Source organism: Ailuropoda melanoleuca, chromosome 16, assembly GCF_002007445.2.
Source record: "Ailuropoda melanoleuca isolate Jingjing chromosome 16, ASM200744v2, whole genome shotgun sequence".
NCBI lineage: Eukaryota > Metazoa > Chordata > Mammalia > Carnivora > Ursidae > Ailuropoda > Ailuropoda melanoleuca.
The window spans coordinates 48562191-48585445 of NC_048233.1; the positions used below are offsets into that span (position 1 = coordinate 48562191).

Genomic DNA, 23255 nt, shown 5'->3' on the forward strand with positions numbered 1-23255 from the left:
AAAAGGGTGGGGGGGTGGTCACTGTTGATCAAAGTCCCGTTGATCATTGCCATGTAGAAAAGGCCAATTTTTAAAGATAAGACAAAAATCCTAAATTTTATAGAAAATCTCTCAATGTATAAATGATAGCAAAAAGTAAATAAACATACCCAAATCTATATAGTCTAAACAAGCTTTCCCTATTGCCATATCTCCATCCCTACTTCTCTGCCCAGGCTGGATTTCTCCCTGGAGAAGAGGAGCCTCCCTATTTGTTTCCGCCTGATGAAGATGCATGTAGAGTCTGCTCTGAGGGTCAGCAGATGGCATGTGTTTTCTGGGCAGGACGCCAGGGCTCTGTTCTTTGGTGGGAAATAGCCCTCCAATTTCTTGCTATTCCCTGGAAACATTTATAAATGAGTCACTGGAATCCTCAATTTAATCTTCCTAACACATCCCAGGTGACTCAGACTGTAGTTTAAATAAATGTGCACCCAAATTAAAAGGCACTTAGGTGGCTGTGTTAATAATTGCAGTGTTGGCGGCAGCCGTGACTGCATGAGAATTAGTGTGGGTGTTCGGATCTAGAAGAAATCTTTACGTCAAAGTGGGCCAGTGACTCCTGTGGTCTCGCTCCAAACTTTGGGTATAGAGCGGTAGCCTGCAAGAGGTGGGCTTGTCCCCAGGGGTTCCCAAAAATTGGAGGAGGGGCAGTCATTGGAAAAGAGCAATCATAGAATTCTTCATTCCTGGGCAGATCTGTTGCCCTGCCTGGAGGGATTAGATGAAGATGCCGAGTTGCTTAGTTGGTCCCACCTGGGGTGAGGGGCACAGCGCTGCCCAGGGGCAGACATTGCCTCCCTGGCAGGACTGAAAGCTAAATCTGCAGGAGCACCACTGGGACAGAGTCAAATAGACCTGGTGACCATAGGCAGCCTGGGACACAGAAAGAATGGGGACTGAGATCGGGTAGACCTGTGTTTGAGTCTAGTCGGTAACAAAGACCCATGATCCTCAATGCCTCAGTTTTGGGAAAATCACTTCATATGTGAATCCTCAGTTCTACAGCTATAAAATTGTGATAGAAAGTTGAATTGGGGTGAGGATGGAATGGCTTCAGGAGGTCAGAGATATACAGCAGTGCCTTGCACAGAGTAAACACTCAATAAACAGGAGTGTAGCTGCTGCTACTAGCTTCTCTGAGCCTCGACTTCTGCAAATGGAGGTGACCGTTTTCTACGTTACAGGTGCTCAGAAGTTCCTGGTGCAGAACAAGGTGCACAGCAGGTGGCCCAGCTCTATTATTTTCTGTCCCTGTTTAGGTCGGGGCCAGTAACTGCATTCACTCAAAGGGCCAAAAGATGCCAGCTTCAATGTTAGAAACTGGAGGTTTCCTGGAGGCCAGGATTAGGGATCAGGATTGCACATAGCTCAGATCTTCCTGGGGGCATTTTCCTGAAGTGTGCTTTCTCTCTGTGTTTTCATGGAGGTGTGGTCAGTAGGAGAGGACCTGGACCCAGGCAGCACCTTGAATGGTGCTCAAGCTGGAGCTGAGGGTCAGAAGTTCGGTCCACTAGAATGGGTGGCCAGCACACCTCCTCCTGAGGCAGGAGGCCATTCAGGGTCCAGTGGAGCCCAGGGGGAAATGTGTTAAATGGTGGAGGTTCACAGGGATTAGGGGAACGTTCTCTCCTCCGTAAAGACCCATCAGATTCATCACTTGCAGATGGTAAGTGGGGAACTCTGGTTAGGTCTGGGTCATGGCCACTAGGATCAGAAAGAGTGAGCCTGACGTCCTAGGGCTTGGTGTAGGACTTTTCTGCAGCCACATGACCCTTCTCTTGGGACCAAAGGAAATCCTGAAGCCCTGCTGACGGCAGCTGGAAAGGCAGAGTCCTTATGTTTTCACTTCAGCTTCTTTCTTAAGGCAAATTCAGGAGCAGTCCAATGGACATTGCTGGAGACATAGACGGACTAGGGGCTCTTTCCTGCTTTGGGGCCTTTGTATGTGCTGCTGTTCCTTTGGCCTAGAACGTGTTCTTCCCCCAGTATTCTCATGATTATCCCATTTTCTCCTTAACGTCTCAGCTGTTGCCTTCTTAGGGAGACCTTCCTTATGCACCCCACTGGGCCTCTCATTGTTTTCTTAGCACATGTTTGTTTTCTCCCTCACGTTAGCATTTGCAATAATTTTATTCATTTTTTAAAAGCTCGTTTTTCTCTCGTCGACTGCTAGGACGTAAACATAACAGGGGCAAAGCCCTGATCTGTGTTGTTCACCATGCCTTCCCAAGACACCAGCAGTTCCTGACACGCAACGTTCTCTCGGTAAATGAATAAATGGATACAGGAGTAAATAGAGAAGTCATACACCAGAATTCAAATCCCAGCTCTGCCGCTTATATAAACAGATAAATCTCCCTCTTTGGCAACTGCTTTCCTCATCTGTAAAATGGGCATTAAAACATCTGCCCAGACTTTCTCCCACAGCTATTGCAGGAACCAAATGACATACCAGATACAGGAGCTTGGGCAGGGAGGCTGATGTCTTCCTCTTCACCATCCAGAACTGTGCCAAGAGGCGTCGTCTGGGGAAGTCTTCCTGCTGGCTTCTGCGGCCCTTGCCAACATCACCTTCTTTGACACGATGGCCTGCGAGATGCTTCTCCAGCTGAACGCCATCCGTGTCCTCCTGGAAGCTTGCAGCGACAAGCAGAGAGTGGATACGCCTTACACCCGGGATCAGGTGAGCAGCCCAGAGGGGAGCAGGCACAGAGCCTGAACCCACTCTCTACCTCACTTCTCCACCCCCACCGTGATAGGGCCTTCCTCTGGGTCCATCCATGCGGGCGCATCCCAGGAGGCAGAGACAGCACAGGAAGTTCCCTGGACCTCCTCTAGAAGTCTGTGTCCAGTCTGACATTGTTCTCTGCGGAGAGTTTCTTCCCTTCTCTCCCTCCATAAAAGCAGGGGTTGGAGCAGAACCTTGATTCAGGGCCTCAACCCCTCTCTCAGTCTCAAGGTGTTTGTATATTTGAGCTCCATGTCAAGTTTTGCTAAACGTGTTTGGAAATATTGAATGAGGGGGATTTTCACAGCCTTGAGTTCTGAGGTTGTAGAATTCTATCCTGTCCCACTTCCGCCATACTCAGCCTCCCGTTTCCCTACCGAGGGGTGGGGGTGGTGGGTCACGTGGGTGTTAGGCCTCTGTAAACTCCACCAGGTGCCTGCGCTGATGATCCCTCAGCTTCCAACCCAACTCATCCCTGCCTGCCTCCTAGCTCCTGTCTCTCTTTCTCCCAGCCCCAACACCTAGTCGAAGCTGCCACAGCTTCCCAATCAACTCCTACCCCCAGAAACTTCTGGAAAGCCTTCCCTGATGGCTCCAGCTCTCTGGCATCACCTCCTTTTCCTGGAGGCCACACCTCACAATGCAGTGTTGACTTTTCTAATGATATTTATTCCTTTCTCATTATTTCATGCAGTTTATTCCTCTGAGGGGGGAAAAAAAAGCTTCTCTGCTGTTCTAATCATGGACCTTGGGGCAAATGACTCTGAGCCTCACTTTCCTCATCTGCACATGGGGTTGAATACGACATACTTCACTAAGTTGAAATAAGAATGAAATAGACGAAAGAATACAAATGTGTGGCACACAGCCCTGAGTGGGGAACCTCCAGACTGGAATTTCCTTTTCTGTAAAATGGGCATGGTCTCTTCCGGCCCAGACATCCTGTGGCTCTATGGGCAGAGACCCCTTTTGTATCATGAGGAGGGACTGGCCCCCTCCTGAAACCTCATGGATCCCTCAGAAGGCTGGGGGCTCAGGGTCAGGAGAGAATGTGGTCAAATTCTATGCAGGTGGCAGTTCCTTCTGAATCTGGGGTCTGGAGTTTTCCCCTCCCTCCCTGCGCTTCTCTCCCCCCTTCCCCCCTTGCCAGTCTGGGCCTGGGACGTCCACCGCCCCCCCCCCATCCTCAGGACAGCTTCACCTTCTGCCCACCTACTGCTGTGACTCAGAGCAACCACTTAGCTAGTGAAAGCGCACCCATTAAAGAAACAAATGGCTCTTTCCTGCGGCAGCGGGAGGATTAAAGTGATCAGAGAGCTCTCTGTAACGAAGACAACGAAGATGAATTAGGCGCTGAAGTGCTCACCGCCCCCTGAAACACTTAGGAAATTAAATGCCGCAAGGCTTCCGGGAATGCATCTGCGGGTGACGCCAGGGCTGTTTGAGCCGCTGGGCCCTGGAGCTCTATTTTGTCCACCTCCTCATGGACGGCTCAGTGACAACCCCTGTCACCCCAGCAAGCCGAAGGCCCCTCATCTGTCCAACAAAAGCCTTGATTGCTGTGGCCATCTTGTACCCACGCTTGGGGTGTGGACAGGGGTGAGGGCTACCTTGGGTCCGTGCTCTTCCATTCCCCCCACTCCCCATTAATCTGGGGGAGCTAGATGTGGTTATGCGTCTGGAACCCCCCACCTCACCAGACATCTGCGTGGCCTGAGTTTTCATTCCCAGGAAGTGTGTTCTAGGGGGCATGCTGCCCAGGGAATCGAGCCACAGCCATGACCTGGGGTGCTGCGAAAGGGGCTGCCTCATCTCTGCTCTGCCCTAAGGCAGTGACCACCTAGGATGAGGGAGACCCAGTTATCTTGTCTAGGCCAAGCTTTCACTGAGCGTGACTTTTTATGGCCTTCAGAAAAAAATTGCTTTCATAGAGGTGGAGGGTACTGGTATGCCCTTCCCATGAAAACACACATGGCATGGTTGGTATTTCAGAATGTTCAGATTTTGTGGCATTTCCAAAAACTCACTGTGAATACCATCATCAAGGGTCCAGTATCAGAAATGACAGTTAGTGAGGATTATAATTTTGACTCGCGTTGCAAAAGCCCTCTGTACTTGATAAAACCCTTCGATATACCTATGTGACACGCACGGCATAGTAGAAATGGCACAGGCTTTGGGTTCAGACAGACCCGACTTCGAATCCTGGCTCTGCCATTTCCTAGCTGTGTGACCTTAGACAAATCACTTAACTTCTCTGAGCCACAGGTTTCCTCATTTGTGTAATGGGGATAATCTCTTTCCTCCCTCCTCCTGTCCTTATGATGATTAGATGGCAGAATGCTCCTAAAATGGTTAGAAGCAAAGCAGGTACTCAGTGATGAATGGGGCTGGGGTCTGTGATAGAACCAGGGACTGGGATGGGTCTGAGACAGGAATGTCAGCTTTGGGGAAGGAGGATGGAGCCAAACATGGAGGTGATGTGGGGGTGGTGAGTATAGTGTGGTGTGAGGCAGTGTGTGTGTTGTTCCAGTCTGTGTATGGGTATGTGCAAGTTGTGTGTGGGGGTCAGAGGGCGGGGGGGATTGTTGGTAAAGACTGTAAACCAGGATCGCAACATCCAGTCCTGATCTGCCCCAGAAGCCTGTCTTACAGAGCCAAGGGAAAACTGTGTACAGAGCACGTGGTCTGGCATTTACCCATTCTCTGATCCTGTGATGTGCACACCCCAGCCTCAATGCAATCCCCAGGGACAGTCCTCTGGCCTAATTCACCAGCATCCTGGGACCTATACCCAAGGCAGTGAATGGCCTTTGCGGATGTCTCTCCTGAGTCCAAGTCCCTGCCCCCTTGTCTTGCCTCTCTGGTAGTGAGGAGGGCAGGCTGGGCCCGGAAGATCCAAGCGCCCGAGAGTGGGAACGGTGCACTTTTCTCAGGCCTAGGCAGGCCCTCTCCTGGTCTCCATGCCTGCCCAACGCCCAGCTTCCAGCCCCAGGCCCCTGACCCCACCTAGCAGATGGAGTGAGAGGCTCAGTAGAGGGAAGCAGAGGCTGCACCTTTCCCTGAACCGCCTTGCCTCCCTGGCCTTGGGGAAGAAAGTGTGTTCAAGGAGACCACATCCTTCCTCTCTCAGAGCCCTTCATTCTTCAGACCAATGTCCTTGTCTTGACTCTCTCTGTTTTTTGGTAGAAAGAATCAGTAAGGAGGGAAGATGGCAGGACAAAGAGAAGCACTGGGCTCCCCCTAGAGGCCGAAAGAGATTTTGCTGGCTGCTGTTGACATTGTTGCTTTAGCTTTTAGAGAGTTAACACAGTGATGGTAGAAATCTAAATATTCCATCTAGCAATTAAAGAGTAATTCTAATTACAGTCATATGAAATGTTGGCCTTTTTGTCCTAATTACTGCACAGCATAAAAGCAATCATAACTTTTCATTAAATGCATCTTAGATTTTCTGTGTTGTAAATTCTATCATATGAGTGCACCTGCTTCTATTTGGGATAATCCTCACTTGATTTTTATAAGGCATGGTCTTCCTAGTTTACAATATAGAGAATGTTAGTTTACAATATAGAAAATGAAAAGGACGGAGATAGAGTCAGAGTGTGATCACAGGCAGACGTTGCTGAGGATGTGAGATAAGCCTGGTTCGTGCTTTGGGATCAGTTGCAGACAAGTGTTCCAGGGGCACGTGCCCCAGGCCAGCACGGAGTAAACCTTTTTCTCTGTGTGTGTGCTGACATCAAAAGGCTTTGCCGACTTCCTTCTTACCACATGGGGCATTTCTTCTTGAATCAGTGACATGGGAGGTCCCCTGCTATTCTGGCCAATTTGCTATTCACCTCAATTTTTGTAAGGCAGTCTTTGGGAGGCCCAAGGAAAAATGATTTCAAAATGCCACAGAGGTAATGAACACATAGTTTTTTGAGTTCTCTGCTGGGAAGGGCTCCTTCTGCTTTGGGATCTCGCCTCCCTTCAGGAATGATTTCCCATTAACAGCACAATGGCAACAGTGGGCATTGCGTTGGTTGGGACTCCTTGACGTAATCTTTCAAACTGGATACTTTCAGGCTCTGTTTCCCAGAAGGAAGTTATACTCATTTTATTTAATGTTTATAAATGCTCTGGGTGCTTGACAAAACATTAGCTCATTGAATGCTCATAACTGTCTTATGAATCATCTTATACATTTATCTCCTGTTGTAGACCAAATAATGACCCCCCCCCGCAAGATGTCCACATCCTAATCCCCCAAACCTGTGTCCTGCCTTATGAGGGTATGATTAAATTAAGGAGATCTTGGTAAAAGAATATTACCCTAGATTGTTGATGTGGGTCCAATGTTACCACAAAGGTTCTTATAGAATGAGGCAGGAGGGTCAGTGTCAGAAAGTGAGCTTGAGTGAGGAAGCAGAGGTCAGAGTGATGTGCCGAGAGCCAAGTAATGCGAGCAGCCTCTAGAAACTGGGAAGGGCAAGGTTGTGGATTCTGCCCTAGAGCGCTGCTGACACCAGGTTTTAGCTCCTCGAGACCCAGGGAGGGCTTCTGACCTCCAGAATGACAAGGTAAAATTGTGTCGTTTCAAGCCACTGAGCCTGTGATAATTTGTTACAGCAGCAATAGAAAACTAATACACCTTCATCAACCAAGGAAAAGGTTAGAAAATATGGCCAAGATCCTACGGAAAAGAAATGATAGAGCCAAGATTTGGAACGAGGCTGACCCACGTGCTTAGCGCTACGCGGCACTGCCTCTCACCCGGGGCCTCTCTCGAGGCTGATATCCTCTGTATTCACCGAGTAACTGCAGAGGGAATAGTGCCCTTTCACTCAGGGGAATTAGGACTTAACTGAAAATTATCAGACAGGATTGAATCAGCCTGGGCCGGGGGAAGACTGTCTGTCTGGCTCTTGCACTCTGTCCCCTGACAGCATTTTTATCGTGTCTCCAACAAGGTAAACCAGTTGTCCCTAAAATCCCATCCCTGCACTTGACTCCAAGGAGAAATATTGATCCCCCTCCCCGCTACCTCACTGTGCTCACACAAGGATGTTTCAGAAGGGGGACTCAGAGCAGGGCATAATTGGCATTTATTCAAATTGTGCTTAATTGAAGACTTCATCTGAACCTCAGAAAACCACATGGGGTTTTCTGCAAAGAGGAAGTAATTTTCATTAACAGGATCTAAATTAGTCTGACACAAAGACCTACCTGGGCCTGTGACACAGCTAATAACTGCCGTGTAATGAACCTGGTGCTGCAGACAAAGCTTCCCTTTTCCTTTTATATTTTGCCCTTCCTTCCTTCCTTCCTTCCTTCCTTCCTTCCTTCCTTCCTTCCTTCCTTCCTTCCTTCCTCCCTTCCAGTTTGGATCTGTGTGTCCAGGAAGAGTCTTTATTTGGAACATCGGGCTGGTGACGGTTGGCGTGTGGTGGCTCTGGGTGGTGGGAAGAGAGGTCGTGCTGTCTGCTACTGCTAACGGCCCATAGAAGGACAAGTGAACTACAGTCTGAGCCAGGCGTGGCCTCTCATTTCCTTTCTCGTAAGACTGTGCACTTTAAGCCTCTTGGGGAACCTTCCATTTTTTTCACTGTATCTTTGACCCATATTTTTGCTCTGACTCCTTCCCCTCAGCCCATACACATTCACCGTCTTAGAAGGGGAGGAAAAGGAAGAAGCCTTCTTCACTTCCCTCATAGAACATCTGGGGGGCAGAGCTGCCTGTGGGATAAAGCTCTCAGGGTATTCTCTCATCCCTCCCCTGGCACGCTTAGCCAGGCCCCTGACCACGGCTGAGCAGCCAGGGCCGGACACACAGCAGCCTAAGAACACATCCCTTTTCAACATGTGTTTAGTGGGGACAGGGGTAGATATTCTATAAATACGACAAACTTTTCCTTTCTGTGTAAAAGAGATTTGTTATATGCATTTATTGATGCAAAATAATATGCCAATATTGACCCGATTAAAATCTAGATAATACTCTTTCTTGGTAAACGTCACATTACTATGCATTACCCAGTTCCAGAGTTTACGCTGCCAGAACTGTCCTCAGTAGACTGTCAGCTGCTGCCCCAGAGGTGGGGACATGGCCTCCAGTTATAATGTGCCACAAGCTTTGAGGATCCCTTTCGAGAGAGATAGGACTGCAGCAGTGAGATGTGTTTTCCGTTTTGTTTTATCATTTATTTTAATTACCACTCGAGAATGCTGTCTGCTTCTGTGGCAGTGGGTGGGTTTTGTTTTGCCGTTTATGTCAGGAGCAGTGTCTTGGGTGGTATCTGAGTTACTAGGCACCAAGTTTCCAACATTTTCCAATGGTGTTTTGGCACTTTACCGATCGGGGTCTGTAAGTGGTCCCTTGATGGCCCATTCCTTAATCCAGTTTTGGGCAGTGAGTTCTCTCTGCAACCTTGACTATGCCAAGGGGTCAGGCTGGGGCGGCTGTTGGCTACCCAGCCCATGCGGTTGTAACCAGACTCGCTGTCCACCTGGCGTCAGCCTGTCTTTACTACAGACAGAGCCCTTCAGGGATGAGCAACAGGCAAGGACTGTAGACTGCAGACTTGTGAAGTCAGTCGAGCAAGAACTTTCTCACCAGATTCCATACAATACATGACACTTTTGGTGTAATGCTGCCCTTTGATCTTACTCATGTTCTGTAACTTGACCTTGATATCCATTAATTTCAGGTTGAAAGTAGGTGGGGTTCGCTATCAGGGCAAGAAGCTAGGATGAGCGAAACCCAAGCCAGGGGAGGGGCTAGCAAGGAGTCTGCCAGTCCTGTCTGCATTTCAGGATCTGGGACTGATGTACCCTGTAGAAAGGCAATGGGGCCCCCGTCTTCACTCAGGCCACACTGTTCTCTCTAGTGGAGTCCTGGGGCCCCCGGGGGCCACCCCAGCACCACATGCTGATGAGTGAGAACCAGTCACTGGGGAAATACATGAGGAAAGCAGGAGCCCCTAAGGGTGGAAGACCATACCATGGGAGGTTGGGCCATGCAGATGGGGAAGAACCACAGGCTAAAGGAATAGCTTCATAGCTCCTGTACGTAGCTCAGCTGTCCGTAGAGAGCACCGCCTGGCTCAGGTGTGCCCATCTTCTCAGATTCTCGATTCTCTTTTCCAGATTGTGACCATCTTGGCAAACATGTCAGTCCTCGAGCAGTGTGCCTCTGACATCATTCAGGAGAATGGTATGTCTTTTCAGCAGTGTGCATGTCACATGGGTTATATGGTTAAACAGGACCATGTGCCTTTGTGTTTGTGTGTCGGTATGGAAATGTGGGCACGTGTGTCTCCACAATTACATGACTGTATATGTATGTGAGTGTGTGTGTGTGTGTGTATCTCTATATATCTCTATATATGTATATATGCTTCTGTGTACAGCTGGGCCAATACGTAAATGGTTGTTTGCTATCAATGGGCTTCAGTTCTTGTGGGAGACAGGCACTGAATGAGAAGACAGAGCATGTCGGATGATACCAGTGGCATGCAGAAAATGAAGCAGGGCAGTGCGTAAAGGAGAACCCAAGGCTAGGGGTTAGCAGGTGCTATTTCAACTAGGGTAGAAGCATATTTCCTTATGATTCAAAAAAGTAAAAATCTCTTGCTGCTAGAGGATGCGTTTGGACTTTCAGTCACTCCCATCTTATTGGATTCGGCCTCACTCAGAAAGTGGTTGCGCCTGAGGAGGGTGAGGGTGGGGCAGCAGGTTGGGGCAAGCCTGACCCCTGGACCCCTCACCTGAGAGCATGACCATCCCACTGGCTCCCCGGTCCCACACTGCGCCCAGGGCATCAGCAGGGTCCAGGTGAGGAGGGCCAGGTTTTGCTGGCCAGGGAGCGGCCCGGCCCGGCGCCGTCTCTGCCTTTGCGGGAGGACGAGACAGGTCTGCTGCCCTGCAGCTGGGAATGCAGAGTGACGAGGGCTTCCTGTGACTGGGAAATAAGGGAGCAATTAGCAGCCGGTTGGAAACCCGGGACACTAATGAGGACGAGTGAGCTGAGAGCCTGGGGCCAGCTGCTTCTGCTCTTGTTAAACCCCCTTCTCCCAGGTCGCCCTGCTGTTTTAACAAACACACACACTCCCCATCCCCCATTGCCCTATTACTAATTGAAAGACATCATTTTGTGTTAATTTTATGTGATTGAGCTAATAATGAAAAACTTTACTGAGCCAGCTGAGGCTGAGAGACTGAGGGGTATCATTCGTGGTCCGTTCTTTCCGCACGCAGAGCCTTAAGTTCAAGTGGTCAGCGGCAGTGGGTCTTCAGAGGCCTATGGATTTGGGATTGGAACATCCGGCCTCTGTAGAGAGTTTGATGGTTCACAAAGTGCTGTTGACGGGCCTGTTCCGTCCGCAGTTAAGAGACCCACTCCATGCCTGGCATTGTGCTGAACGAATGCACACAGAGGTAAAGAAATCCTTGGCTTTGTCCTGGAAGGAGAGCCCAGCTCACAAAAGTGATAAGGTGAGATAGTGCGAAATTGACAATGCAACAGTGCAGCAGAGGGAGGGGCATGAGTCCGGGCAAACAGGAAACAGACTGTAATTTACTAGCTGTATGACTTCTGTTTTTCTGTCTGCAAAATGGGAATGCGCCTGCCTGGCCGGGTGACATGAGGATGAACACAGAGCTCGTTAGAAGAGTATCTGGCACAGAATGGGTGCTGTGCCAAGTGCACCTCCCGTTTCAGGAAACAGTGACCGTCTCATGGGGCTCAGCTGAAGAGCGTTTGTGGACAACAGTGGGGCAGAACTGGGGGGATGGGCCGTAGTGGTGAGGCAGCCAGCACCTGCTGGAGCTCAGTGGGATCCTGGGCAGCACAGGACAAATGCTGTTGTGAGGACTGATCTTTGAAAGGCAGTTCTCTTCCTAGGAATGCTTGAGACTCTGATGTGGTTTGCCTTGAAACCTGGTGATGTTGTCTCTGTCCTGCCTGAATTGTGTGACTGTTGGCGGTGGGGGCTGGAGGTTGGGGGCCAGACGGGGAAGTTGAGAGACTGTGCTGCTGTCACCCCTACACTGGGAGGCAGGCCAGGGCAGCCCAAGCTCTTACCGGTCAATCCACTGATATCAGTATCCCTCCTGTGGCTTCTCCCTCAGGGGCTGGGGCTGAGCTGATGAGAGTGTTGGGGAGGGAACAGGGCGTTAGGGGCTGGTCCGAGAAACTGTAACTCCCAACCTTCAGGCAATTTGTCTGGCATTGAGCCTGGCCAGGATTTAGGAACCACAGTCCGGATTTTCCTAGGCAGTCCAGTATCATAGCATCTTATCTTTTTCTAGATAAGACTTATAAAGTATATATTTAAAGGAAAACTTGGATTTTATACATTTGTAGGACCTTTCACGTGAACACATTCATATTCATTCATTTGATATTTATTCAACAAATATTTGAGCGAAGCACTTTTCTAGATCCTTCAGCTATTTCCATGCAGGACTGGACCCAAATCCTTACCCCTGGAGTTTACCTGGGAGTATATGAAAAACTATTTGATTCTTTGTCAGATTCCAGGTGCAAAGTGGGGGTTGGGAAAATGACTTCTTTTGGGGAACCTTAATCAGGAGTTAGTAAAATTTCCTAAGCCTGTGGCAGTCCCCCAAGCTGTCATTTTGATGTCCTCTGTTCATGTACCCACAGGCCATAACATACATACCTCAGGACATTCATGGTCGTGACCTTGTCTTAGGGACACTGTGGGCATAGAGAACCTGAGGACTGGGTTTCATTCAGTGGTCTGGGAGAGGGCTGGGAAGAGAAGTACCTTGCCCTAAGGATAGCTTGTGTGGTGGCTCAAAGGTGGGACCCTTGAGCCTGTAGGAGGGAAGAATGGGTACTTACAAACCTCAGCAGAAAGAGAAATGACCCCTCCCCAGGACTGAATAGTCTCAGGGCCATAACTAGGTGACTTATAGCCCCTGTGCCTCGGTGGGATCTGAGAGAGTTAGATATCACATTTGGTTCAAGTTAAGATTCAGAGAGGCATGTGGCTGAGGTCCTGGACTGGGACTGACTCCCGTGTGAACTTGGGAGATCATTTTCTCTCTCCAGACCTTAGGTGCTCTTTTGTCAAATGGGGGTGGGGTGGGGGTGGGCTAAGTCTCTAAAGGCCCTTCTGCCTTCACGGTCTAAGTCCGAGGTTACAAACTTGGATGCCTATAGACCCAGACAGGTAATATAAATGGATGATGTAGGCTCAGCAGGGACTGGGCCAATCTCATTTAAAATAGCAAGCTTATAATAAGCTTCAGCAAATTGCTGTCATGAAGAAATGTGGGCCCAATGTGAAGTCAGGAGGTAATTTTTTTGGAAGCTGGGTTTTGATGGAAATCTGGATTTTAATGGAAATCTTCCAATTTTCATAATAGCTAAATTAAAAAAAATTAGACAGTGTGTGGAACATCAAAGCAAAGTAAAATACATTCGTGGGCCACGTCTGGTTTATGTTCTAAGCTGAGGTGCCCCTGGGTGCAAGGAGGGGGGTGTGGGCTAGGGCAGGTAGGAAACACCTCCCGTAGGAGATGGGCTTTTACGACAACCTGCACAATGGGAGTTATTTCGATGGAGTGTGAGAGGGAAAAGGACATCCATGCAGAAAAATTAGGTGGTGGAGGCACGGAGGTGGAAGTGAATGTGGATGTGGGTTTATAGGATAATCCGAAGACAGAGCTGGTTTCAGGGGACGATGGTAAAGACTTTTCAGCTGACCAAATTCAGGCCTACATCTCCCGATCCAACTATCTACCCTCCTCCCATGCTTGAATTCCCTCTAAAACATCTGATCTATTGCTTATCCAGCCTAGGTTCGGGTCACCTACCACAGGGGCCCCGTCCCCTCTGGACCGATCTCAGATGCCACTGGATCAGAGGTGAAGGAGTGTTGGATAACCAGATAACCTGAGTTCTGATACCAGCTCCCCAACTACTACACCGGTAGTAGTAGAGAAGAGACTTCACGTCTCTCTGGGCCTCACAGTAAATTATACTAGTATCTAGTTCGCGAGACTATTGGGAGGTTTTAGGGGATCGTGCATGTATCGTACATTCAGTACAGTGTCGCGCATATAGTAAACCTCAGAATCAGCATTTAAAAGATCAAATGGATGTCCTCCCGATGTCCCTTTGAAGTATAGGGCTTTAGTACATGGAATCAGAGCTATCCCCAGGGCAGAAGGAGTAGAAGAGATGGCCTGATCCAGCTTCCTTCCCCTAGTCTCGAGCTTTCGCAGCCATCTATCCCGCTGGCTTAGGGGGAAGGCTCCCTGCTGGGGCAGGTGCCCACTGCTTCTTGCCTCCTGCCAGGGGTCCAGCTTATCATGGGCATGCTGTCCGAGAAGCCAAGGTCTGGAACCCCTGCCGAGGTGGCGGCTTGCGAGCGAGTCCAGCAGAAGGCCGCGGTGACTCTGGCCCGCCTCAGCCGAGACCCAGAAGTGGCCCGGGAGGCCGTGCGGCTGAGCTGTGAGTGGTGCTGGCTGCGGCAGAAGTGGGGAGGTGGGCGTGGGGAGGGGAGCACCCCCGCTTCACGGTGACCACAGATGACTCAGAGCCAAGGCTGGCTGAGGTGAGCCCCACTCTCCAGGTGCCAGAAAATGCTGGGATCGGGGCCCAGCGTGCAGCCCCTCGTCTAGCTTGTAAGCTGGGGCCAAAGCCAGAGAGAAGGGCCTAGAGAGGCTGAAGTCAGAAGGAACAGTGACTCACCTGCAGCCTTCCCACTAGGGACCCTGTTTCTTCATTCACTCGTTCCATCTCGTCCTTCACTCACTCACTCACTCACTCAGTTATTCTCTTCCTCCCTTGTTTACTTATCTGCTCATTTGTTGATTCACTCATAAATTCATTCATTAACTCATTCATTACTTCTTTTATTCACTTTTAATTAATTTATTAACTCACTCATTAAATCACTCATGCATTGAGTTCGCCACATTTCCCCAACAAAGATGCTCAGAGCACCCCTCCCTGCTCGAGTCCACTCTGCCTGCTGGGCCTGTCACACCGACGGTAACGTTGTCCTGACCACCCGGGCTTACAGCCTCATGGGGTGGCAGGTATGGAAGAGAAACCTGCACTTTGGATACCCCAGAGCAATGTTCAAGGCACGTCCGAGCCACGTTTGGCGCACGGGGGAGGGAGCTCACACTTATCCGGGGGGTCAAAGGATGGTTTAGCAAGAAGGCGAGTCTTCAGCCGTGGTCTGAGGCGGTACAGCCGTGGAAGGTTGAGCAAGGGTGCTGCGGGGAGAAGCACAAGGAGGGCGCTGTTGGCGAGCATACAGGTACCGGCAGATGCATGAGGTAGCCCGGGGTTCCGGCTCCAGAAAGACTTTCTGGAAGATAAACGTACAGAATATGTCTGTACACCTTTTTATTAATATCTTGCGAGTTGGCTTTTTGTTTTGTTTTTGTGTTTTTGGAGCTTGTAGAAAGTCCGCTTCCATTGAAAAGCTCCGTCCTTTATTTACCTTTCCTCCGTGAAGGCCGAGGACACCTTAACCTCCTCCATCTGAAGTTTTCTGACCTCCCAGCTGCAATATATTTTCTGACTGAAATAGGCAGTTGGGGGGAAGATGGTATTGGGCAGTCCCACGGATAATGATGTAAATAGTCAACATAGTTCTGGCAAAATCAGAAGTGCCCCCACAGGAAGTTCTCTCTCAGAGGTCCCCGGTTCTGCTGCAGTTGTCCCGAGCTCAGTGCTCGCCCTGACCAGGGTCCGTTCCTACCTAAGGGATGAACCTCCCACCTGGGCTCCTCCAGGTGGGTTCAGCCCCTTTCCCACCTCCCTCCACAGGGCGTCACGCAGAAGGCTGTGTGAGGGAGGGGGAGCACGTGTGGGTCAGGCCTGGCAAGGGCTGTCCCCCTCCTGGGCATGACATTCGGGTGTGTCTCACGCAGGTATGTCCCGCCTCATCGAGCTCTGCAGGTCACCGTCCGAGAGGAACAGCAGTGATGCTGTGCTCGTGGCCTGCCTGGTGAGTGCCCCACATCCCCGCAGCTTCCTCCCTCGGCTTTGGGGTGGCAGACCAGGGGCCGGGAGAGCTGGGGGGGGCCTTGGGCGGCCTGAGTAAGGCACGAGACTTCTCTGCACTCAGTTTTCTCTTTAAAATGGTGATAAGGGTGTTTCACTTCATTCATAAAACTGCGCAGAAAAGGGATGCCCGGGCGGCGCCGTCAGTTGGGCGTCTGACTCTTGGTTTCAGCTCAGGTGGTGATCTCGGGGTCTGGAGATGAAGCCCTCATTGGGCTCCCTGCTTGTCTCCCTCTCTCACTCCCTCTGCCCCTCCCCCCAGCTCGTGTACCCTCTCTCTCCTTCTCTAAAATAAATAAATAAATACTTAAAAAACTGTGAAGAAAATGATATGAAGTCATATACATGAAAGATGGGGGCCTGGGAAGCCCCCCACCCATATTTTTAGGAACCATGAACCTTTGAGGTTCTGAGGAGTCTTGACAGCAGAGCAAGAGCAAGGGGGTTGGCAGGCAAGGCCAGGAGCTGGTAGTGATGCCATGGTGCTTGCAGCAGTGGGAGCTAGGCTGTGGAGGGCTGTCTGTTCTAAAGGGGACATTGGGAGAAAAGCCTTCCGTCCTCTTGGACAAAGCCCCTTTACTGGTGTTCTTCCAGCCTTGTAGCTCCCCCCTCCCTTGTGGAATAGGACTCTTGGCAGGAGGACAGGACAGAAAGTGTTATTCACCAGGAAGGATCCTCAACCTGAGCCAAACAAGTGCCTCTCCTGAGGTCCCCACCCAACTTGCCCTTGCTGCTTGAGGCCACCATGAAAGACTCACCTGTACCAGCTGGGAATGCAAGCTTTGTCTCCACATGCCTCCCTGCTGGGGCTGTCCTGGATCCCAAAACACGGCAGCCTCCAATTGGAAGCGTGAAGAAGCAGGGAAGCCAATGTATAAACAGGTCATTTGACTTTCAGAAGCAAGTGCCAGATTCTTGGTTGGTCCCAAAGAATATGGTGGGGAAGTGATGGATCTGGACGGCCTTCGAAGTGTTTCACAACAAAGTCCCCTCTGCGCCCTATCACTTTTTAGGCTAAGCTTGTCTCATTTTGGGGAGCACCTAAGAGGCATCGTGTGGTCGTACAGACAGGAGGGCTTTGCAGTGGGACACACCTGTCTTGGTTTTGCCATCATTGAGCTGCGTGACATTGAGCAGGTCACTAAGTGCTTGTAAATCTCCTTCAGTAAACATTTACTGAGTGATTCTAGGTGCCATGCACACTTCCAAGCTCTGCGGTTACAGCTGTGGGGGGAAAGTAAAGACAAACATCTTCGCTCTCGTGGGGCTTTGATCCTGGTATATGCAGAATAACCTTCGCTGTTTTGTGCCTTTGGTGATCTGGTGGGGCTCCGCATCCCTTCTAGAGTAATGTTCTAAATGCATAAACCAAAATATATAGAATTAAGAAGGAGACTAATTCTATTAAAATAATTATTAGAGTATTTATATATGGTATGTTAATATATGTACTCTTAATGAACACATTATATAAGAGAGAGCAGTGGGTCTAATGGGTATTAAAACCTTGACTGGCCATGAGCGTAACTGTTATCGGAAGGTACCTCCAACAAGAGTTACTCTGTGACTTTATTGGTGCCAGAGTCACAGGAATTGCTGAGACGTCATGGTCTATGGCTGCACTCACAACTGAACGAGAAGCCAAGTTTCAGTTGGAGATTAATAAGCGTAACCATATAATTTTTCCCTCCAAGTTCACAGAGCTTCTTAATTCTGTCTGGCTTAGTGAGTCAAGTGGATAGAGTTAATGCGGGGCAAACACAATCATTGGCCCCAACTGCCATGACGTCCCCAATGTGGGGGGCCCACAAGTGCCCGGCACTGTGAGGCCCTGAGGCAATAATGGGGAGCCATAAAGCTCCACGAAGGCATGTGGGCTTGTCACAATTCCTTGTCCATCTCCGTGTTAGTTTGAAGTAAAACATGCAGAAGGACTTGGCCACCATCTTTAATCGCTTGAAGTTCTTCCCAGTGGAGAGGGGATTACATCTGTCCTGGAGAATGGATCATGGGATGCCGAGGAGAGTTCCCCCCTCCCTAATCCACTCTCCATGTGGCTGCTGGGCTAATCCTAATTTTACAGTCATGGCACTTCCGTCACAAACCCTTTCTTGGTTCCCCTTAGCTATGGCCTACTGTCTCCAGCCCTACACAGTCTGGCTCAAGCACACCGCTGGGGTCCGAAGGCCTCCCACTCCTCCAGGCCCCGTCCAGCTTGGCCAGGCCAGGGCACCGTGAGCCACCCTGACATTGCCTGGGACCCTGTCCTCAGCCAATGCCCTCTCCACCGCTCTGCCAGCAGCCCCTTCAAGGTTTAGACCCACATCCCTCTCCTCTGTGAAGTGTCCTGGGAGCCTGTGGCTCAGAGACAGGGAGTACGCAGTGTACACCCAGGCCTGTAGGCTAGGATTTTATTTTCTTTGGTAGGAGGCAGGCTGTGTGATCCAGTGTACCAGGTGTTAGAAAGGGGAGGCTCTTGGAATTCAAACACAGGCCTGCCTGATGCCGAAGGGCTTGATGTTGGGGCCAGACCTTCTTGTTTTCAGCCATGCTTTCTCCCCCATGTCTTATGGTCTTGGTCTTGCTACCTTGGCTCCTGGTCAGTATTTGTGTTACTCCCCCTCTAGTCTGGAACCTTCTTAGGGCCAGGGCCCTTTCCCAGCTCTCGGTATGTGCATAGGGCCTTGGGTTTGGTGACTTTTCTTGCCTGGCTGAGGATGGATAGACTTGTCTTCTCACCTCCAGGCCCCAGAATTGGCAGGTGTTGTTGATTTGGCTCCCAGAAGGGGTTCCACATTTGAGTGTGGCCCCCTGGCTGCTGAGAGGGGGTGCCGCTGGGCGGCTGGCCTGGCAGATGGAGTTGGAGGCTACCTCTCCTGTCTTCACCAAGTTCTTCTTCCCAGCTTCAACGGCTCTCTTCAGGTGGAGGGAGGACATTTCAATTATTGTCTCCCACATCTGGGAAAGTGGCAGCGCAGATTGCCTCTCGCAAACAGAATTGATTTTTCCTTAATGAGGCGGCTGTCAGTAGGGTGCTGGGCTTATTTAATGCTTGGGTGTTTTCAGACTGTCTGGGAATGAGATCCTGGGATGACTGGCTGTTAACCCTCTGAGAGAAGCAAGGACCCAGAGACAGGCTTTGGAAGGGGGAAGGATCCTTTGAGTTCCGGGACCCTGAGGACGGGGTGCTCTGGGTGGGTTTGGGTGCCTGTCCAGGCTCTCTGGGGCCCTGGGGAGATGAGGATGTCTCTTTACCTTTGTGTTTTTTCAGGTCTGTTTCCAGTTCGTTCCTTCTTTCCCTCTCCCTCTTCTCCCTTTTTTCACCTCTTCTCTCTCTTTCTCTCTCTCTGTCTCCTCATCTCTTACTCTCCCTTGCTCTCTCTCCCTAAAAAGAGAAATGAACTACAGGCCAGGGGGCGCCTGTGTGGCTCAGTCAGTTAGGCGTCTTGTAGTTCAGGTCATGATCTCAGGGTCGTGAGACTGAGCCCCGCTGGGCTTCCCACTCCACAGGGAGTCTGCTGGAGCTTCTCTCCCTCCGCCTCTCCCCCCACTCTCTCTCCCTCTCTCCTTCCCTCCCCCCTTTTTTCTCTCTCTCCCCCTCCCTCTCTCTCTCCCATCCTCTCCCTCTCTCCCTCCCTATCTTTCTCTCCCTCTCTCTGTCTCATTTTATTTTTTCCTTTTCTCTCCTCTAGAGCTTGCCTCCTCTCAGAGGTCTTTCTCTCTCTCCTTATTTCCCTTTCTCTCCCTCTTTTATCCCCACAGCCCTCTCCCTACTCCCCACTCCCTTCCCTTCCTCCCTTTCTGGCTCCTCACTTGCTCCTACCTCTGTCCTGTTAGCCCCCCACCCCCAGGGCACTCTTTCTTTTTCTTTGTCACCATTTCTCTCTCTCCATCTCCTTCTCATGCCTGATCTCTTTTCTTTCACCAGCTCATCTCTGCCTCTCTGTTTTTACTTCTCCTTCGTGTTCCATTTCTCTGTTGTCCTTTTCTCTCTCTATTTTCTTCTTCTATCTCATTCTTTCTCCTAGTGAGTCTATTTTCTCCCCATTTCTTTATCTTACCTTGTCCCTCCCTCCCTCTTGCTTTATGTTTACCCCGATGATGTAAAATACGTCAGTGGCCTCAGAGCCTCCTCTGCTGAAGATCTCAGGTTCCATTTCTTCTGTGACAAGTCAAGGGTAAGAGAGTTATTTCTCCAGTTGGAGCCAAGAGGAATCAGAAAGTGCTATGGAGTTTAGCCTCTGTAGCTCTTAGGGGGAATCATACCCCAGGAGAGGCAGGACACATTACTAAAGGATAATCTCCTGGAGTCAACTTCTTGCCACTAGTGTCTCAGACGCTGCTCACATGCATGGAGACATAGGTCCCTTCTCCTTGATCCACCTTGGACGTGACAGCACCCATTCATCCAACAACCAGCTGAAGCCTTCCTCTCTTTTCACCAGCTTGGTGATTTCTCAGCAATAGGTAATTGGCCCTCCGCCTGCCTTGTGCTCAGTACAACCCCTTGTCCTGGGCTTGCACCATCCTTCCTGTGTGTATGGCTATGAGGGCCCTGGAGTGGCACTTCTGTGCGATCTCAGGAAGACCCCTTTCCCTCACTGAGCCTTCATCTCCCCATTTCCAAACTGAAGATCACAATACTTACCTTGTAGGATCCTGTAAGGATTAAATGAAATACTATGTGTAGGTACTCAGTAAGTGTCGTGTTCCTTTTTTCTTCTTCTTCTGCCATTGCATATATTCTCCTCTCTTTGTTTCCTGGGTGAGGAGGGGCACCCTTAAGCTCTCACCTTGTTTCCTGCTGTGTACAGATCCAAGAAAAAGGAAGGAATTAACATTCATTGAACACTTAGTATGCGCCGCCTCAGCTGACTGGTAAAGAGGTCTAGGGAGGCGCACAGCCCACACTGACAGCTTCAGGTTGCTCTAGCAATAGAACTCGTTTAAAGCATTTCATTTGCTCTTTTTTATTTTTTAACAGACATTTATTGAGCCCTATGCCAACCCCTGCTCTACCTGCTATAGATACAGAGAAAAATAAAACGGAGTCTCTCTCTTTGAGGAGCTCAGAGTCTAGTGTGGGAGACAAACACCTCAAAACCAGTTGCAGTCGAGGGTGAGAAGGTTGAGGTCAGCCCAGGGTTAGTGGGTGCGTAGAGGAGGGAAGGACCATCTCTGCTTCAAGGAATTGGGGAAGGCTTCCCGGAGGAGAGGATGGTGGGCCAGGCCTCACAGGATAAATGCACCTGCTGGCTCGGAAAGAGTGGGGAGGGACTTGGTGCCGTGGAGAAGAGCTGAGCAAGGGCATGGAGACATAAAACAGGAGAGAGCCCTCAGAAAAGAGTGAAATGCCCAGCACAGGGGGACCCAGCCAGTGGTGTCGTCCGCCCGCACCTCTCTTTCCAGCTCGGAAGCCCCCTCTCCTTCAGCTTTATGACCTACCTTCCTCTTTCTTTCCCCTCTTTCCCATCCCATAATGCTTTGTCAGAACCTTGCTGAATTTATGGATCAATAAATAGCCCTTACTGTTCTCAGGTTACTCTAGGGACCTGGAAACAAGGATGTCATTCCACCGATGCTTCTGGCAGTCACGGTCTCTAGCATGAACAAACCTTGAACTTAAGTATGTCTGTAAGTTCACCAGATCTTTTAAATGACAGATCTTCAGAACAACCAGGTTCCTAAGCTGATTGAAAAACCCAAATGGCAGGACCATTATGTAGATCATGAAGTCTTTCAGATGACATTCACTATAATGACCAAGGTACAAATGACACCAAGTGATAAGGTTACCATAGTGACCAGATGACCAAAAGGAGCACATCACTAAGGTATCAGGTGACCATGGTGATGATTGACTCAAATTGACTGCTAAAGGAGCCACTTCCTGAAATGCACTTCCCAGATCAGTGGAGGGGGATACATGCCCCTGAGCAGAGCCTGGTCTGACCTGTGTCACCTCTTCTCTTTCTCCCCAGGCTGCGCTGCGTAGACTGGCGGGGGTCTGCCCTGAAAGCCTGCAGGACTCGGACTTCCAGCAGCTGGTCCAGCCCCGCCTTGTGGACTCTTTCTTACTTTGCAGCAACATGGAGGAGAGTTTTGTGTAGCCAGTGTGGGAAAGGAAAGGCGTTTGGGCCCATTCTCTTGCCCTCTCTGAGTACATAGCTGTGAACACACCTGAGTACACACCAGCTCCCTCACCTCCTTATTTATACTTAATTTATTTTTTACATGAAATGGACAGAGGGCTAAATATTCTAGCAACATCATCGGGCGGTCTGTGGGCCTGGGAGTCTTTTTTATTTTCATCTCAGACTTCTGTGACTTTTCAGTTACAGATGTTGAAATGCATAATGCCTAATATGACCTATTGTCATGGGCTATTTGCCTTCATCTTGCTTTTCCTACTCTCATTGTATAATCTTGCCTCATTTTTCCCCCTTTTGGAACCAGAGTATTTTAACTGCCCAGCAGTCTTTGGCTTTTTTTTTTTTTTTAAACTTGGCTTGCTCCTTTCTAAAAGATTTTAAATAAATTTTATAGTGGACAGAATATACTAGGAGGAAGGGTTTATTCTTTAATAGATGAAATCATACAAAACATGTCTTGCATTTTCAGATTACATTACATCTCAGACCAAGTTCTTAATTCATAAGGTTTCAAGTCCCCAAATCCTTTCCAACTATTAAAACCGTGTAGAGAGTTGTCTTGTTTTCTTAAGTGCATGAATGGGTCGAGTTCTGAGGGATTTAGTGAGAAATCAAAAAGATTGGAATTCCAAAGTCCCCAGAAACTCAGTTTCCCTAGGCTTTTCTGCTTTTGTGTAACTTCCTGGCCACTAGGATCCTCAAAGGAAGTGTTAGTAAATGATGTCTTTTTAAAAGTATACTTGAAAGTAGTGGTATGCCGGAGCTGGCTCTGACAAGCTTGCGAGGGACAACTGTGAGAATTTCTCCCCAGTTCTGCATTCCGCGATCTTATTGTGGTAGCTTGAAATTGGCAATAGAGGGAGTATTTATATCTCAGAAATTAGATGATGTTATAACTCAGAGCTTCCCCCTCCCCGAGAACTGGTTTACCAGTATCATTGCTTGAAAGTTTCACAAAAATCTATAAATCCTTCTGAAAAACTTCATATCATCATACTGCGATATGATTTACACAATTCAAGAAACATGTCTTGAATTCCCATTACTAGACTAAGTGAGTTAACTTAATGTATCATGTCCTGAGGATTTAACTTACATGATCTCATTTATTTCTCATAATAATCACATGAGATGTCACTATATTATTAAATCCCTTGCCCAAGATCACTACCTAGTGAGTGGTGCTAGGATCCGAACCCAGCAATATCTATTACCAGAACCTTTGCTCTGAAATCCTATGCTATAGAGAGAGGTGATATCCGGGTCCTTCCACCTAAAATGATGATGAAGATAA

General features: G+C 49.4%; 1 protein-coding gene across 1 annotated transcript in view; it reads left to right on the plus strand.

The window, feature by feature from the left end:
- The window catches only part of INSC (INSC spindle orientation adaptor protein), a 159355-nt gene extending 136485 nt beyond the window's left edge, over positions 1–22870 (plus strand). The window contains exons 11-14 of the mRNA XM_019801014.2: positions 9902–9968; positions 14085–14240; positions 15677–15753; positions 21791–22870. Coding sequence (XP_019656573.2) covers positions 9902–9968; positions 14085–14240; positions 15677–15753; positions 21791–21919 — 429 coding nt within the window. The 3' untranslated portion in view covers positions 21920–22870. The remainder of the gene's footprint in view (positions 1–9901; positions 9969–14084; positions 14241–15676; positions 15754–21790) is intronic.
- Positions 22871–23255: the final 385 nt, after the last annotated feature.